Genomic DNA, 17,834 nt, shown 5'->3' with positions numbered 1-17,834 from the left:
AGCCAAAAGGATGTGAAAGTTACCTTGAACAGAAAGTAAATTAAAACAAACTGGCAATGGTTTTGGTTTGGGTTTGTTTTTTTTAATGGGCTTAAAGCCATTAATTTTTATATTAGTGTAATCATCATTTTTTTGAAGAAATACTCTTTCCATTCTCATCTACTGTGTGGATATTTGTGGCAACACTCTCATAGAGCACAGTCACCCTAGACCAGATAAAGCTATAGAAGAAACTCAAACACGTTTTCTCTCGAATCTTCATAAGGAATTAATTTCCAAGACAGTTTAAAAAAAAAAAAAAACAACAAACCCAAACCAACAAAAAAACCCCCCAAACTAAAAACCCAAACCAAACAAACAAAACACACACACCCCAAAAACCCAAAAAGCCCAAAACCACCCAATCACCAAACAAACCAGGAGTCTCCATATCTGGAGGGAACATGGGAAACAGACTAACCACATGGCGTGTGCTCAGCAGCAGACTACAGTTAAAAATACAGCATGCAACGCTTGTTCTAAAGCTACATCTGATGTAGAATTATTTACACAGGAAGTGGGACTGAAAAGGATACCACAAAGTTGAAAATCTGTTTGGTGTTCAAGTCATGGTATCTGTGCTCTGCACTACTGCAACGGGCAGAAAATCATAGTTCGCTACAAGGAATGCAAGACCAGATTCTCTTAACTCAACCAGCCACTGGCACAAGTTGTTTGTCAGAACTACCTAGGATGAAAAAATCAGTGGAGCTAAAATGACAAGTTTCCTGCATAAGGAGCAACGCATGAAAAGTAGGCTGGTAACAATGGCGAGGCCATCAACCAGACAGTGATCAGCACAGAGGCTGCTGCGCAGCAGTCAAGTGTGTCAAGTACTGCTCTGATAAGCAAGTGGAAGTGGTAAAAGGCTACACTGCCATGGGATGACTAACGGGAAGCACCACCGTACACGTAGACAGTAGGAGCAGGGAAGGAGATAAGCATGTAGCCACAGAAATCCTACAACAAAAGTGTTAAGGATGTACTACCAGACCACTACCTGCTCTGTATCTTGTCCAAACTTAGCACTGGGGGAGAATCAACCTATACTCCTAAAAGTCTGCATTATTGAGCAAAAGAGTTACTCAAAACAACAGCTTTAAGAAGAAATATATAATTTCTTCCTGAGTTTTAAAGCTTATAGAAATGTGGACTCAAAAGCCACACCTGAACATAGATGACATTTGGGGAAAATAGGAAGCTTAAAAAAAAATAATCTTCTGAGGGCCCTCCGCCCTGGTTGAAAGCAAGTGATGCCCCAGGTGGACACCTTTCAGGCTCATGCTGCAGAGCAACACTGCTCTAATACTTCAGAGCAAGGAAGTTGCATGCAGACTCTTGACTGCAGGTCTCCAATGTCATGCAGAAGTAGAGAAGAAGTTCCCAGAGGGCAACCCCATTCACCATCCCCAAAGACTTGGGTGTCATTAGGGCAGAACACAGCAGAACTGCAAGAATGGATGTTTTACTAGAGCAGTCCTCAAAAAAAACGCAACTCCTCTGAAAACACCTCTTTTTCCAGCAGCCTGCTTGTATTGTGAACCCTCTGGAAATAAAGCCTGATTAAAATGGACAAGGGCTCAGAGAGCAGGAGAGAACAAGTGTGCTGGTCCTGCAGTGTGCATGTCAAACCCCAGCATAGGGAGAATGAGGACTGTTCACAGCGCAAAACCAGGATATGAACTCTTCCACCTAATGGCTGTGGAGAAAGGTTTGGACATCAAATGGAAATGCAAGCAAATAAACCAAACTCTACTTTCCCGTGTGGCGGACAGTTATCCTTCGGAACAGTTAGGGGAAGACAGGGCTCTAGCCCGTAACTGTCTCTACTTCAGTACCAGATGGTAAAGGGCTACTGCCTGCAATAACATACAGCCTTGGGAACGGCCTATTTGACCTCCAGATGACCACGCACACAAAGAGTGAAAGTGAAGTAGGGGAAAAAAATAATTCCCCTCAGAAGGGAACAGGAGAGTGCCCGGCCCTCAGGAATGTGGACCGAACTCTAACACAAGACTCAGTTTCCATTCTGTCCAAACATGACCATCTGGGGACTCCTCCTTCCCCATCCCTTTTCCCAGCTCAACCTTCAGCATCTGTCCAAGAGGGGAGACAAAGAAATTGTCATGGGGTCTGCTGGGTATCATCAGCCACTGGCAATTGCTCTGTGCAATTTTGATACCCAGAAGCATTCTGCACTGAACCGAACAGAATAGTTAGAGGCATGTGTCACACTTGAGCAAGTCCTTGGTCTTTCTATTCCACAGCATTGACCAGTTCTCCATACTTCAGAGAAAGGGGAAAAAGAAATCTTGCTGGTACAATAGTGCACTTATCTAGTTGTGTGACGTATTAAGTGCATGTAAGGAACATTAAGATCCCACCCAGGGCTTCATCATGATATACTGAACATAACAATCCTAGCCACAAGACAGGTTTTACCCCGGAAGGGAATGGGCACCAGAGAAAGTGGCTGCCTTCTGTTCAGGTGGTGGGAGAGACAGTGAAATGGGAAAGCAAGAACTTACCTTCACTCCATCGGACTTCTTGTTCAGCAGGCTTTTGGCAGCTGTGGAGAGAAGCAGAAGTAGGTGAGATTTGGTTTCAAGACTATTCTCTCTCTCTCCCCGCACTTCCCTCAAAACTGCACAAGACTTCAGAAGAACAACCATCCTGCTAATTCCTCTCTAACAGCCAAGACACCTGGAAAACAAAGCCGAGTCACTCATCAAATCCATCCTGACAGCAGAGGGTCACCCATCCTATCTATTGTTCACCTAATTAGGCAAAAATGCTCCCACTTTCACCATCTCAGGAAGACCAAGTTTGAAATGAGACTTTAGAGCTCCTCTATTTCAATCCTCCACTCCCACACCGTGACCCCATCCAGCGCCAACGGTTACAGAGGGAAAAGCTAAAGAACTCTGCCAGATCTTTGCAACAGGATAAAGGCTTTACCCTCAAGTGCAGCCATTCACATAGTAGACTTTGCTTATAAAGGGGGGCACTGATAACACAGAGGCCTCCTAACTACTGGTATTCAGTTACTCTGGTGAAACATCTGGATAGCCGAAAGGAAGAGACTGGAGAAGTGCAAAAGGCAGCATCTGATCACCGTTTAAAAAAAAAAGTGAGAAAAGAGACAGGAACTAGGCTGAATTTCTCCACTGAAAGATAAAGATTCTCTGCTGTGCTCAACTTGAACAACTGGCACTAGCAATGAAAGTGAGAGCATGATAAACACAGACAGGGAGCCCACAACAAACGCCTGGCAGAAGGCACACTTGGGACTGAGGATGGAGCTGCTCCATCTAGTACAGAGAAGTGTACGTTGACAACAACTGTCAACAGTAAGTCCCCATCTACAACCTCAACAGATACAAAGCATAGCTTGCCTACTCATGAAGGATGTATTCAGTTGTTTCAACTTCTGTAAACAGCATGCTAGAGACCTACAGGACCAACACCCTCAAATGCCTCTCCTAAACAGCTACTGGGACGCACACAGGTCTGGGTACTTGACCGGGATTTTAGCTCCAGCAAAGACGAGGCCTAGAGAAAAGGCAAGTCCTAAGATAATGCTCATATGACTGTTGAAATACTTCACTCGCAAAGACACGCTGACCAACTTGTGCACAGAGTGCTTAGTCTCTCTCTCTCGGAGCAGCAACATTAGGAAATAATGTTTTTGCAATATCCAAGCAACTGTTCAAGATTTATGTCAAAAGCATTTCCCACCCTGCATTCCCTACCACATGACCCTACAGATATGGATTAACTAGTCAACATCATCTGAGACGATGCAAATGACTACAGTGTCTCCTCACAATAAAGAGGCGGCACTCTATACAAGTCTATTACAATTTCTGAATTGGCCTTCCTAATTTTACTGCCTAATGCAAATATAAAGCTAGATCAGGAATTTGTCTTCCTTCCTGCTCTCAGAAACCATCCAAGAACACTGGAAGACATCGTGCAGATGTTTTCTGGAAGTGGTGTCAAAACACAATGCTCCAATGTGCCCATGTAACAGTGGGCAGACAAATTGACCCAAGCAACTCATCTGCCCTGCAACAGTTTCTTTGCTGAGTGTATACATACCAAAGTATTGCAAGACTGAACCTAACAGATAAGTTCTTGCCACCTTCAAGACACGATGAAGGAGACCAGCTTGATTCCACATGCAAGTGAGAAGAACAAAGGTGACCATGGGGTCAAAAAGGGTCCAGCATTTATACCACACGTACATCAAGGCATCTCACAACAACTGTTGAAAACAAGAAACTGTTATAGCCTTACAGCACTTCAGAAGGAGTAAAGGACTCTACACCTTAACAAATATCAAAAACGGGACACTGCTGAAGTGGAAAAAAAAAAAAAAACCATCAGAGAAGGGAAACAGCACCACCACATGTTCTGAGAATGACCCAGACACAAACTGGGAAGCAATGTTTTTCACACTTTCTGCAGTTTCCCCAGAAGCTCATGTTTGTCTTTGTGGACAAAAGACAGATAAAAACATGTTCTATGGCGTTAAAGGAAATTCAGCTGAGAGCCCTTCCATATGGCCCAGTGCCATGTAATGCTGACCCAGTGCTCCCCTCGCAGGCTGCCCGTGTAGCCCCATCCTCTGCTTGTACCTCCGCACAGCGCACACCATTCTCCCACTGGCCTGCCGGCATCCCAGCACTGCAGAAGGAAACTCAGTCTGTGGCGTACTTAGTTCACGCATCATACTGAGGTTTGTAAGGGCAACTGGAGAGCCCATGAAATGCATTTGTCTGCAAAGATGACTGCAGACACCTCAAACAAAAGTGAGGCGTGCAGATTTACCCACAGGTCAACCTGTACACGTTATGAGAGAGAAGTTAAAAGGGGATGCAAGCAGAATTTCTGCAGCAAGCAAAAGACAAGACTTTCTGTAACAAGAATAATTTTAGAAGACAGGCAGCAACATGCAACATGCAGCTTAGCAAAGAGACAACAGAAGGGGGAAAATCCAAGGAGACACGAAGGTAAATTCTTTACTGTTCAGGAAATGGTCTTGTACCCATGCTCTGCAGTTTTCCAGGCATGAGATCCTAATATTTATTTTCACCGTCCTTCCCACTTCCTCTAAACATCAAAGGGATTAAATTCCCTGTTCTCAGTGGAGTTAACAGTTCCTCTATAATAAAGCAATACAAAGGCACACACTGCTAACACGGTAGCTTAAAAGCACAGTTCTGTTCCTGGTTTAACAGGACAGCCTCCAGTTAATCTCTAAAGAGAAACACAAAAGGCCTCCCCTGCACACACCCCATATACTCCTCCCTCTTCCCGCATTTCTCAGTTTTGGCCTCCATAGGAAATAGCCTGGGCTCTGGACCACACTCCTGGCAGAAACACAAATCCCTAACGCTGAACTCATCAGCAATAAACACTAGACACTGGATGTGCCAGAGACAAGGGGAGACAGTGGAGAAGGGAATTTCCAAGAGAGACTGAAATACCCACTCCAAACCCAGCCATGGATAGTGCCTCCCCCCCGCTAGCCCTGCTCCTCTTCTAGTGAGAGCAGCCCTTCACCCAGCCTGCCCTGGGTTTGCCCTGTCCCCATCTGTCAAATCTCAGTTACATTTCTCATCCTGGTTAAGCTTCCGGAGAGTATTTTTTGGGATGCAGGCATAACACTGAGGTTGCTTTTGTTAAGCCTGATGAACACATGATGCCAGACTAACAGGCAACCCAGCCTCTCTAAATACAAGCATTTACACCATGAAGAATTCTGGACTTTGCTGAGATTTGATTATTAAAATAAAAATTGTATCATACCAGCACAGAATTCTCAATGACAGAGTTGCAGCTTGTCATCCTCATATTCTCAGTTCAAAGAAAGTCAGATTAACTAATTCTCAACTTGGTATCACTTCTGGGGCTCACCACAAACCAACCAAGAGGCAGCATACTGCCATGAAGAGGCAAGTCTGGCTACCATTACAAACAATGCCCACAAACGCATTGTAACTTCAAGAACATCTATCTATCAAGGACAAGACAGAGCAAAGACTAATACTTAACTCTCTGCCACAATGGCTGTTTAGGCCATCAAGACACGACAGTCTAGCAGCAGCCACTTAAACACAGCAGAGTGATTTCACAGAAGAGAGAGAAGTTGTTGTCTTGTGTTCTCTACCCTCACTTTGGTTTCTGTCTCAGCAGTCCCCTTTCTCTTAGATTCTCCCATGACTTGCTATGGGAACTTGTTACAATAGCAATTGCACAGGAATGCTGCGCACTAAGTGACAGACCAATACCAAGACAACCAAAGACAGACCAATACAAAGGCAACTGCCTGGCAGTATGTACAGCATGGACTCTTCCTCTTTCTGAAAAGTTGATTTATTTTTTTTTTTTTATCCTGCTTTGCTATTAGCTCCCTCTGCTCACTAAATGATGCCACTGTTCCAGAAACATACCCAAGCAAGAGATGAGCAGCAGCATTTAATATTCCCCCCTCTCAATGAAAAGCCTTCCATGAGGGCTTCTGTTCCTCAACAAGACTAGAGTAATTCTGTTCAAAGAACTGCTACAGGATAAACAAAGGGTCATGAAAATCAGTCACACACTTCAAAACACTCTTTTTAAAACAAGCAGAGAGAGAAGGGCAGAACCAGGTAGAAAGGTGGGTGAAAACCCCAAACCATTAGGCGATGCAAGCCCTTATATGATCTAGACCCACAGGATCTCTAGACATAGCAGACACTTTCGTTCCTCTCCAATTCATCTCATCAGGCACAGCCAATACCCAGCACTGTGCATGTTCTTCCAATGATTTGGGAAAATCTTGAGGGTAGATAGCGTTTGAAGATGCATATCCATCTCCCAGACACACCCCAATGGTTTTCAGAGAAAGATTAAAAGAGGGAGCATTCATTAAAACTCAAGCCTGAAATACACAGCCCAGTGGTGCCCTCTTGGCATGAGCCACAGAGCTCCCAGTTCTCCCACTAGTGAATAATTGAGAAGTTGTGTGGGAGCCAGGTGATTTCTTTCTGCTTTTTTCACCTCTGCCGGCCTCAGGAATCCACAACATTCTCCAGAAAGACTATGTACAAAAAGCCAAAAAACAGGAGCCAGCCTGATAGTTTGTGACATTTCAATTAACATTTTCAAACGCCTTCCCGCCAACACAGAAATTTCACATCCTAAAAGACACCCTCTTTGCAGGTATGCATAGGTAAACACACAAACAGGACCGGAACCTTAAAGGCTCAAAACAGCGTGAACACCCATCCTAGACTTTCGAGCCTGAATGCCCCAGTCTGTCCCAAATTCAAGTTGATGAAAATATGAGAGCACTTCTCTTGCAGTATCACAGAATCCCCTCCATTTCCTGACAAACCAAGAAATGAAGAGGTGAAGGGCAAACACTGCAAGATAAGTCATTCACAGACTTCTCCTGAACTTTAGGGAGAGAAAGATAAAACAAAGGGAATAATAATAATAATTTAAATCTACTTTTGATAATAAGTGAGACTCTCAGGCCATAGCGATAAGCATTTAAATGCAGCAATGAAATCCACGTGATTCTGGGAAGCTGCAAAATGGAAGTTTACTTACTGATGTACACTGCTTCAGCAGGGCCATGCTGTAGTAGTTGAGCACCAATCTCTGAAACCCCTAACTGTTTCTTAAGCAACTAAGTAGATACAGAGAAATCACTTAAAAACAACCTAGTTTTTCATTAAATGCGACCTCATCCTCTGCTTGGGAAATGTGCTTCCCAGTGATCACATAATCATTTATTCAAAGCTCTCTGGAAACATCTTGATAAATTTTCCCCTCCATATTTTCATCCTTTGAATTCACACCAGGAGGTTAGTGTGCACGTGGGTCAGGTGATAGAAATTTCTGGTCCTGAACAAATATCTACATAACCAACACAACATAGCAGAAACTTCACATATATTACACGCACAATTTTAACTTTACTTTGCTTAAAGGAAAGAACCCAAACTCCAATCTAAGTATAAACATATATATGTATACACACACAGAAAAGAGCAAAAATTCAGTTTCACAAGCACTTCTGGAAGGCAGTTATAACAGGACAGTGAAAAATTTCAGTATTAGTATTATTTCTTCCTTCTTGCTCTTCAGTCAGCTCAAAAACATCTCTGTACAGGTTACAGCAAACATGCAGAGGCATATTCAGCTCTTTACTTAGTTAGAAAGCGCTCTGCTCCCTGGATCTGCCTCCAGCCTCTCTCAAAGCAGAACTGCACATCGGGGAGTTAATAAAGATCTGTAGAGACATGTAATGAATCCCAGCTATTGTCACAAGCTGCTATAATAGCTCCCTCACAAAATTGACTTGAGCAAGCAGTGACAATTCCCAAGAAAAAGGTTCAGCATCAGTTAAAGACAGCGGTTTCAGCCATAAGGCTTAATTACATGCAATGTCTGCCTTAGGATCTATTTTGAACACAGGGTAGCACGCAGGACTTAAGCTGAACCACTTGAGAGAAGTAAATTTTCATAGAGCGTGAAAGCTTGTTGAACAACTCCTCCCCGAACTAACAGCTGCAATCCAGTTCGGAAAACAGTGCTAAGAATTTCATGTAAGTCTTGCATAAAAATTAACTTATGGAGCTTCTCAGCACTTTGTGAAGATGGCTGTTTCTAAGATGAAAACCTATTTTGTCCATCCTTTCACTCAGTTTACAGCAGGCTTACTTTCACCCTTAAATACCGCAGCTATTAGGAACCCTTGAAAACCTTGCCAACTTTCTCGCAGTAATAAATTTGCGTTTACTTCTCAGAAGGTGACTTAGGAGTTTCTTGCATATGATCTAATGAATTGATTTACCTGACTGTACTTCTGTAAGTGAACACAGATCAGATCTGTGTTTGCTTGGATCATCTGAACACCAAAAGCCGTAAGTGAGCACCCACGTCATCCTGGTGTGACTCTAAAGATCCCACAGCGAAGTTTAGATTGCAATGTTCTCTCTCGCAGCTGAGTGAATACCTACCAGAGTATGGACAGCAGCTACAAACCCCTTATTATAACCAGGTCTCAATTTCCTGCTTATACCGAAAGGAGTGCAACTGTATCTGCTTTTAACAAATAGCCTACAGCTGACCCAAGACATAATCTTTTAAAAGAAACACAAACAGCCAATATTAAGTTGTTCAATATACCATAACCAGGGAAAGGTGCCAGATCACATCCTTTTACCTTTAGGAACTGACCTGGGACAAAAGGCACCTAGCAAGCAACAGATTACTCACAAAAGAACTGAAACTTTTTTTTTTTTTGCTTTGTAAAGTAAGATTTTTTGATGGGAATAAAAGAGAAAAAGTACTGCTACAAACTCTTCAAGCATACAATTTGTCACAACCTAAAACCACACTGCCAAATGAAGGAACTCCACGTTACAAAATGTGTGACAGCAGAGATAGTAATGACAACAGGATTAAAGAAGTCTTCTCGTATTTCCTGCAGATAGTACTATCACACCTAATTAATTGATACCAGGGTCACATGACTCTTCGTTTTCCTCTTGGTTCAAAACATCTGTGAAGAAGCTTTTAGAAGATCTCATCCCCAGAAAGGAAGAAGCTGCTCTCCTCATAAATCTAGTTCCCCGTCTGCTGGGAATGGGGCTTTTAGAGGCCCACAAAACAGTGTCACCCAATTAGAGAAAATAAAAAACCCTTAAAGGTCTTTAGGGAAAGAAACAAGTACTATTTCAGAACTTTTCAAGCACAATTAGATGACCTGTCAGGATAGGAAAAGTCTGAGTCTACCCAAAGTTCCCACATGGACTCTACAACTGTTTTACTTTCAGTTAGCATGTACCTATTCTTCCATTCCAGCAGATTTGTGAATTTCAACTGCAGCAACTAAAAAACATAAATTAAATAATAATAATAATTTTTAAAAGTCAAGCTCATATTACACACAGTCCTGCAAAGAAAACAAGAGTAGCTGATCTCCCCACTTTCAAAACACATGAAAATACTAGGAAAATAGCTACTATCCGCACAGGTTATAAATGCCTTACATCTAAATTCACAACATTTCTTTCCGGACAGTTTTTCAGAGCATCTCATTTCCTGGGATCACAGCTTGTATTCAAAGCAGAACTCGGTGATACTGAGAACCCTGCACTCACTACGGGCCACCTAGGATTTCCTTTTCTTCAGCTCTTAACTGAAGCAGATCCAGCAGCTTCAGCCCTTGAGACGGAGAAGAATGAGCAGAGCGAGCCCTTTCCTCCTCGATACTAGCTCAGGGAATAAGTGGATGTATAGGTCACACACCATTAAGAAGAACCCTTCTCTCAGGCATTTCGTGTTCTCAAAATCTGGGCCACAGGATATTTTCTTACCCAAGCACTTCTGCAGCTTCATTATAAGTGACAACATTTGCAGACTAAAAATGAATCTAAAACTGCTGTGCAAAAAAAAAATAAAAACCCTGACTATTTCAGAATCATCAATTAAGTGAAATAAAAACTAGCTGTGTGAATAGATCAAAAACCATTCATACCAGCAGAAAGCCCAAGAAAACGTTAAGTTGCATACAGTCCTGCAGAAGCTCTCTCATTGTGCCATAGGTCATCAAACAGTTATTTCAGAATCATTCTCAAAAAACAATATATAATTTTTAAGTCCTGTAATATCCTGGGACAGGTGAATTGAGAAATTTGTTCTCTCCCTTTAAGGCCAAACTATCAGAAATGCAGTAAAGAGAAATCGCTGCAGCCACAAAGTAGCCCTGACATATTGGCACAGGTTCCCTTGAAAGCAAGAACCAAGGAAAAAACATTCTGAAGTTGCTGAGGGTTGTCCATTAATTGTAGCTTGATTTCACGTCCTCTATTTTTTTAAAAAAAAATAAATCACCATACAGGAGGTTAAAAATGCTGCCTTGATTTCACAAAAGAACGTATGCATGAATGCGCATTTTGAATGCTGGAATGATCATTTCACAGAGGTTTTCATTCAAATTACAAGTTTATTCTAACATAACTCAGAATGTAAGTATTGGTATCCATCATTAGTAAATGGCCAGATGAAATTAATACATTTTCATTTCATTCATCATCACTTATAATCCATACAGCAGGCTTTCAGTTGAAAGTAACTGCAGTCAGGTCCAATAAAAATCTGACTCATTCAACGACTGCCCTTTTTAAAAGAGAGGAAAAAATGGCAAAGAGGGCAAAGCAAGCAATCAATCCCATATACCAAAAGCACTTGCAAACAGAGGTTTTCCACCCAAAGGGAAATGAATACAGATAAGACTGCATCACCTAGATGTGCTGAGACAAGACAACCATCTTCCAAAAAGCACTGATTTGCATGTTGAGATTTGCATTTTCAGTAAGTGCACTACGTAATGCAGTTGGGTGGGAGCCAGACTACCAGTTATTAAGCTTAAAAGGATGAAAACCAACTCTGAGACTCCAAGAAGGAAAACTCTAATAGCCAGATGCTTCAGACCCATTTTTGATGAGTCAAAGTAATACAATATCTAAATAGCTCCTGTCCCTGTTCTGACCAATATTCTGTTCACATTGTTCTTGCTTGCCCTGTGTCCCTGCCCCAGGTCTAAAGGCATCACTGCTATCTAGTAAGAGTTCTTGACTCCTAGCTTCAGATAGGAAAGCTAACAAACGCCAGATAGAATTTCCCAAAAATAATCTGATAACAAAATATCATGAGAGGATCATGTCAGCTCACTTGATTTCTGTTTTACACCAGATTACAGCGCCAGGTGCTCCTCCCCCCAAAAAATCTCTTCCTATTTCACACTGGTCACCCGCCAAGGCGAAGAGACCACCACTACACCATGATGAATTGTGAGCATGTTTCCTCCCCTCCTAACTCAGCCTCAAAATGGTTAAAATGTCCCCTGAGTCGCTCACACAAAACAAAACCAAAGGAAGGGATGGGAACAGAGAGAACTTACCTGAAAAATTCCGAGACACAAGCATCGTCGTGAGGATTGCACCCTGTGGGGAACAGAAAGCAGGGATAACAGACAGCGTCACTCACTTCAGAAAGGGTCTGGGCTGACCCACAGAGAACACAATGCCTCAGGTGCCAAAGAGGAGGTATCCCAATGCCACCCTGGAAAGCCCTAGTGTATCCAGGATTCCCACATGTGGCTGTTGGACCTGACACGGGACTACTTGGAGTCCTGCCTTTCTAGAGCAGCAGCTAGAGGCCAGGCAGGATAGCCTAGCTAATCTAAAATGGTACTAAGAAGTACGCTCAGACACATAGTTGCTTCCTAGCTTTCAAATTGCAGGTAGCTGCCTCGCAGGGGCCAGAAACTGCCCTAGCTACAGGCAACAGATACACTATTACTGGGAGGCAGAGAGTGGTCAGCACTAAAAGCCCCAGGATTTAAGAACTAGTTGCCCTATTTCAACTCTCTTGCAGAAAGTGGAAGGGGTAATTATGTAGCAGAAGACATGTAGGAAACTTACAGCTTTGGAGAACAAAACTACCCAGCTTCTCCATACACTACTTTAGGACCCTGTACCAGAGGACCACATAAGGTACTTCACTAACATTAGTGAGATGAACTTAAAAAAAAAAAAATATTCTTGCTAGGAAGGCATAAATCTGAAATTCTGAGGATTAAAAACAAATTTAAGGCAAAATAACATATACTTACCTTTAGCTTTCTCCTAGCATTGAACTTTCTCAAGCATTCCACAGTCTCCTGCCTGTGCATCATTGAAGCGACAGTGGATCGTTGCTGAAAAACAGGAAAAGCAAAAGATCAAGAACATACCGTAACCAAACCAGCCAGGGGAGTTCACTCCACTTGCACACGGCCATGACATGCAAGCTGACATGGCCAAGCCTCTCACCATGGCATGGCTGCGGAACACTGCAACCAGTTCACAACTTAAGAACTTCCCAATACAGCATGACATGTTAAGTCAAGGTTGGCTATTACAGAACTGTGCCCAAGAAACTCTATGAGTGAGGTACGGGTGGCAGTCAATGCTCCCTGTCTCTCATGCATGCAAATGGATCAGGACAGTGAGAAGACAAAGTCCAATGAACAAGCATACCCATGGGGGACTGAGTTACAGGCACTACAGAAAAGGTCTGAATTGCATTAGCTATGGCTCTAAGGGGAAATTCCAAGCAGTAAATGAACGCTAGCGAGCTATAGCCTTCCTGGACATGGCAACTCCCTGGTTCTAAGTGCTTAACTAGCAGAGGCCTCAGCATCTTTGCATCGGTTTTGCAGAAATAGATTTTCAGAGTGTAAGAGGAAAGATCATATAGCTCTATTGTACCAATGCAAAAACCTCAGCATAACCTCCAGCCAGTGACGTACACCTGTCACCCACAGAAGATGGGGATCCCACCAGCTGCAAAAAGAGAACTTCCCAGAAGTGTTGCCAGTCACCGAGAGCACATGAGGAAACCAGAGACTGATGCTGCCAGGCATTTAGAGCACATGAGGAAACCGGAGACTGATGCCAAAGTAGCTGTTGCTCTTGCATAGAGCCACAAGCCTGAGTTCCCTTTACAAGGGCAGTGGGTGAATTACTAACTTGGCAGATCAGTGTGTACAAACCCTTCCTTACCCTTCTCCTGCTTGGAAAAAATTCTGCATTACCCAAAAGAACTGCAAACCATGCTCCTATTCAGCTAGTTTCATGGTAAGTGTCTCCACTTTGATCCTGTCATCAAAACTAGTCATCTGCTGCAGTACAAACGGCAGTTGGAGGGAGAATGTAGCTAAACTATCCTCGAACATCTTTGGTGGTCACTGTTCATCCAGCCTCTTTAGGAATGACAGTGATGTCCAGTTGTTCAATGTGGGTGTGCAAGAGTCAGGACACATACTTCAGAAGTTCAGTGATGCTGAGAAGCTCAGTGTCTCAGATAAACATTTAAGATTTCCTACCACGTTTACTTCAGAGGGGCAATGCATCCCCAGAAAGAAAACGTATGTTGCACACACACAGACTGCAGAGCAACAGACTCAACAGGAGGCAGTTTGGGTGAGAGGTTGAAATGGCTGTGAAGTGAAATCAAACTCCCCGTAACTCAGAGAAGGAAAGCCTCTCTTGAACTGTGCTATGTTATGCTGCCATAGCGAGCAAGCTATCGTAATACATACAGTTTTGGTTACAGGCATTGGGACAAAAGTTAAATAGACAGGAACTGCTATTGATTACAATGGTGCAAGGAGAAAAAAACAAAAACAAAACAGAGATGCAAAGTCTCAGACAGCGTGAAGTTTTGACTTCCAAGGAACTTGCATCACTTTACAGCAGACGCTACACTCCTGTTACACAGATGTTCACATAACCAAGTTTAAATTGCTAATTTGTTGGTTTGTGGCAGAAGGAAAAAACCACTACAGTTTCTCAAAAACAAATGAACGAAGGAACACACTAGACACATCCTAGAAAGCAGAAGTATGCCATGGTATTACAAGAGCATCTGGTTAGACTTATGTGGAACTATTTCATCCTGCAGAGATAAAAGTGCACCATTTCTGCCTTCCCCTACGACCACTCCCAGCTGCATTCTGGGATTTCCTTGCCAACTTCGCAGAAGATGAAAAATACTTATGTGTGGGGTCTGGCAAGGCAGAAACTACGTACACAGAACAGAAAAAAATTTTTTGCTGAGTTCAAGTTTACAGCCAGCTAAGCTGCAGCACAGCAGAAACGTTCCAACACTACAAAGATGCAATGAGATAAACTGAAGTAGAGATGAAGAACAAAATAATCCTAAAATATTTTATGTGATGCCAAACTCCATCTAACATTTTAGGATGATACAGATTGGAACAGGAGGCGTGGGGAAAACCAGAAACTACAGACATTCACAAAACTTCTAAAAGAATAAGGGATTTTTTTTCCTTACAGTGGTGATAAAAGCACCACAGCATGATACAATTGGCTTGTTGAAGGTCAGCCTCCGAAGAAAAATCACAATTTGAGATACTTAAAATATTCTGGGTTCCTCTGCAGCTAAGTCTTCCTGACATGTCAGTTCAGGCTAAACCACAAATCAATCTGTAATAGAGGAAAACACTTACGCAGACCCATGGATGTTTGAGAGCCTGGTCAGCTGTGATGCGCTTTGCTGGGTTTATCGTCAGCATCTGGTTGATCAAATTCTTTGCTTCAGGAGTCACAGTGTCCCACTCAGGTGATGGGAACTGAAAGAGGAAGAAGGAACAGATGATGAACTGAAAGTATCTTCTACTAGCAGAAAAGATTCTCCTTCCTACACAGCTGAATTCCAGCTTTTGCCCTTTTGATACCAGGGCTAACATATTTGCAAAAAACATCAATTTTTGTGAAAACCCACGCTGAATGAAAATAGTATAGAATCCAGCAAATGAATGGTACCAGACAGCAGGACACACCTGTACCATTCACCAGACACAGGCAGGAAGATTAACAGTTTAAAAGCCTTTAGGAATCACTCAGACCTTTGAATTTCTTTCACACTCAACAGTCAAAAAAGTCACAGTTTTTTTCAGCTGAGTTCTGATATAAGAAACACAAGCACTATCTTTTTTACCCCACCTTGCTCTTTCTCCAGCATGCTAAAAAGCTGTAACACCATATGCAAAATGACAAACACATAACTACATCAAAACCTTGTGAAAGCGAAAACTGCTACCAGAGAACATCCCATCAGCTACACTTTCCCCACCATAAAGCTCAACATCCTGGAACAATACCAATCACTTAGTAACCAGGAAGTTGTTAGCAAGCACCTATCATACCAGAAACCATTACTTGAGGAGCAAGAGAGATGTAACACTGGATGGAAATACAGAAGCATGGAAACAAAGAGAAGAATCTCAAGTATTTCAGTTGCTGATCATCCATGAGGGGTAACTGCTTTCTCCTACAATTCCAGTAATGATAAAGATGAGATATTTATGCCATCCTCCAGGTGCTTGCATATGGTATAGACGACAGCATGCTGAAATTAAATGCAGTACATCTCACTCCCATACATGATTCTACTGTACAAATACAAGTGAACTTGAGAACACAAAGATAGATGTGCTGTTGGGATAAAAGTCCCCTGTCTTTAAGGGGGGGAAGATTGATCTTTCCTGAGAACATTTCCTTACATATTCCTACAATATTTAGAAAAAGTTTACCCCATCTCTTTTCTCTGGCATTTTGTGCTTTGCTCATTTGGGTCATAAAAATACACCCACCATATTTGATTTACATATAATCTTATTTCTGCATTCACAGGCATAAGGCAAGGCATTATACAATTTGGTCTGCAAACATTGCAAGAGACTACTCAAAAATTATGATACTGTCTTGAGCTTTCAGCCAGGACACTTTCCCACCACCCAACTCTAAAACATGGCAATGCCTTGCAAAACCCCTACCCAACAGCACGAACTCCAATTCACAGCTGCCACTTCCTCTACGGTCAAGAGATACCAACAGACCAGTCCGGTGCATTCTCGGTGCTGGGGTAAGAACACCAGGGACAGATAAGCCAGTAAAACTTGAGCTGTTTTCTACCAGGCAAAATGGGGGAGGAATGTATTGCAACTTGTCCATTGGAGGTAAGAATTCAAAAACAACAGGTAGGTAGGAGGCATCAGGCACTTCACTCCTCGTGACTTACAGAACGAGTTAGACATTTAACCCTTGAAGTAATTTGAAAATCCCCATTGATATAATTAGTGCAAAAACATTTCAAATGACAACAAGCAGCACAGAAACAAGAGGGGCAGGAAGGCAAGAGAAGAACACAAGTCCATTTAAGGCTATCAAGTACAAAGACATCACTTTCCTTTCACTCAGGAAGCCACTGAGCCAGGACACGGGGTTATGCAGATCTTTGTTCTCACCAGTAGAGCTGCTCTCATGGTCTCAGGCACAGAAGCTGGGAGGTAACTGGGGTCCAGCAGAACCCTCGCTAGTTTTTCTTTTTTTTTTTTTTTTTTTTTTTTTAAATGCAAACCACAAGACAGTGTACAAAAATGAACTCCTCAACTTCCTCTTACAATATTCATGCCCACAGGTTTTGAGCTAGGATTTCCAGGAGTTCCTTCTTCCCTCCCAAGCCTCTCCTTACATGAAAGAATTTATGTCAAACGTTCAAGCTGTGGTACCCAAACCACGTTGGCTCCTTGCATAATCTCCTTGCTATTCCTCTCCTTCAGGCACCTTTTTACATCTCAGTTTTGCCACGCTCTGAGAACTATTCCATGAACTGCCTGGCTTTTTACCAGAGTCTCCAGTCCACCACACTGATGCCCACCACAAAGCCACCCCTCCAAAGGCCCCTGCCATTCAGTCTTCTCACTGGGCTCCATGCTTTCCACGGCTGGAAGAAATTCCACTATGGCAGAGAGGAGACCAGAGACCATAATTTAAGCTATTATTCAACAAATTACTTCCCCATACTTTTAATTAGGCCTTGATAAAGACAGGCTCCTGCATTCTACCTTTCCTCTGCTCCCCTGAAAGTTAGCATTGGCTACATCTGCAGCACTTCGTGGTAAATGCACTAGAAGACACTGTTTCCCACCATCTGCATTTCCACATCTGCATTTCCCTAATGACCAGCAACATCTTGGTGCCCACTGCGATGCTTTCCACATATCCCTTCTGTAGCCCCAAACAGGACTGTATCCCAGGTAGTGAAGACAACGAGGTGTATGAACACGCCAAACATCACTTTACACAGTAGCTTGGGGCCTGCTGCTGGACACCAAGTAAGATAGTGCCATGTTTTGGATGGCTTCTACACCCATGCAGGTA

General features: G+C 42.7%; 1 protein-coding gene across 11 annotated transcripts in view; it reads right to left on the bottom strand.

Moving 5' to 3' along the window:
• Positions 1 to 17,834, bottom strand: part of CAMK2G (calcium/calmodulin dependent protein kinase II gamma) — a 121,749-nt gene that overhangs the window by 25,594 nt on the left and 78,321 nt on the right. For all 11 annotated transcript variants that reach the window (XM_054207016.1, XM_054207007.1, XM_054207006.1 and 8 more), the window contains exons 10-13: positions 15,119 to 15,241; positions 12,719 to 12,802; positions 12,005 to 12,047; positions 2,568 to 2,608 (exon numbers count right to left, since the gene is read on the bottom strand). In XM_054207016.1, the coding sequence (XP_054062991.1) occupies positions 2,568 to 2,608; positions 12,005 to 12,047; positions 12,719 to 12,802; positions 15,119 to 15,241 (291 nt within the window). The remainder of the gene's footprint in view (positions 1 to 2,567; positions 2,609 to 12,004; positions 12,048 to 12,718; positions 12,803 to 15,118; positions 15,242 to 17,834) is intronic.

The sequence above is a fragment of the Rissa tridactyla genome, chromosome 6, assembly GCF_028500815.1.
Source record: "Rissa tridactyla isolate bRisTri1 chromosome 6, bRisTri1.patW.cur.20221130, whole genome shotgun sequence".
Taxonomy (NCBI): Eukaryota; Metazoa; Chordata; class Aves; order Charadriiformes; family Laridae; genus Rissa; species Rissa tridactyla.
This window is presented reverse-complemented; position numbering and strand designations above follow the sequence as displayed.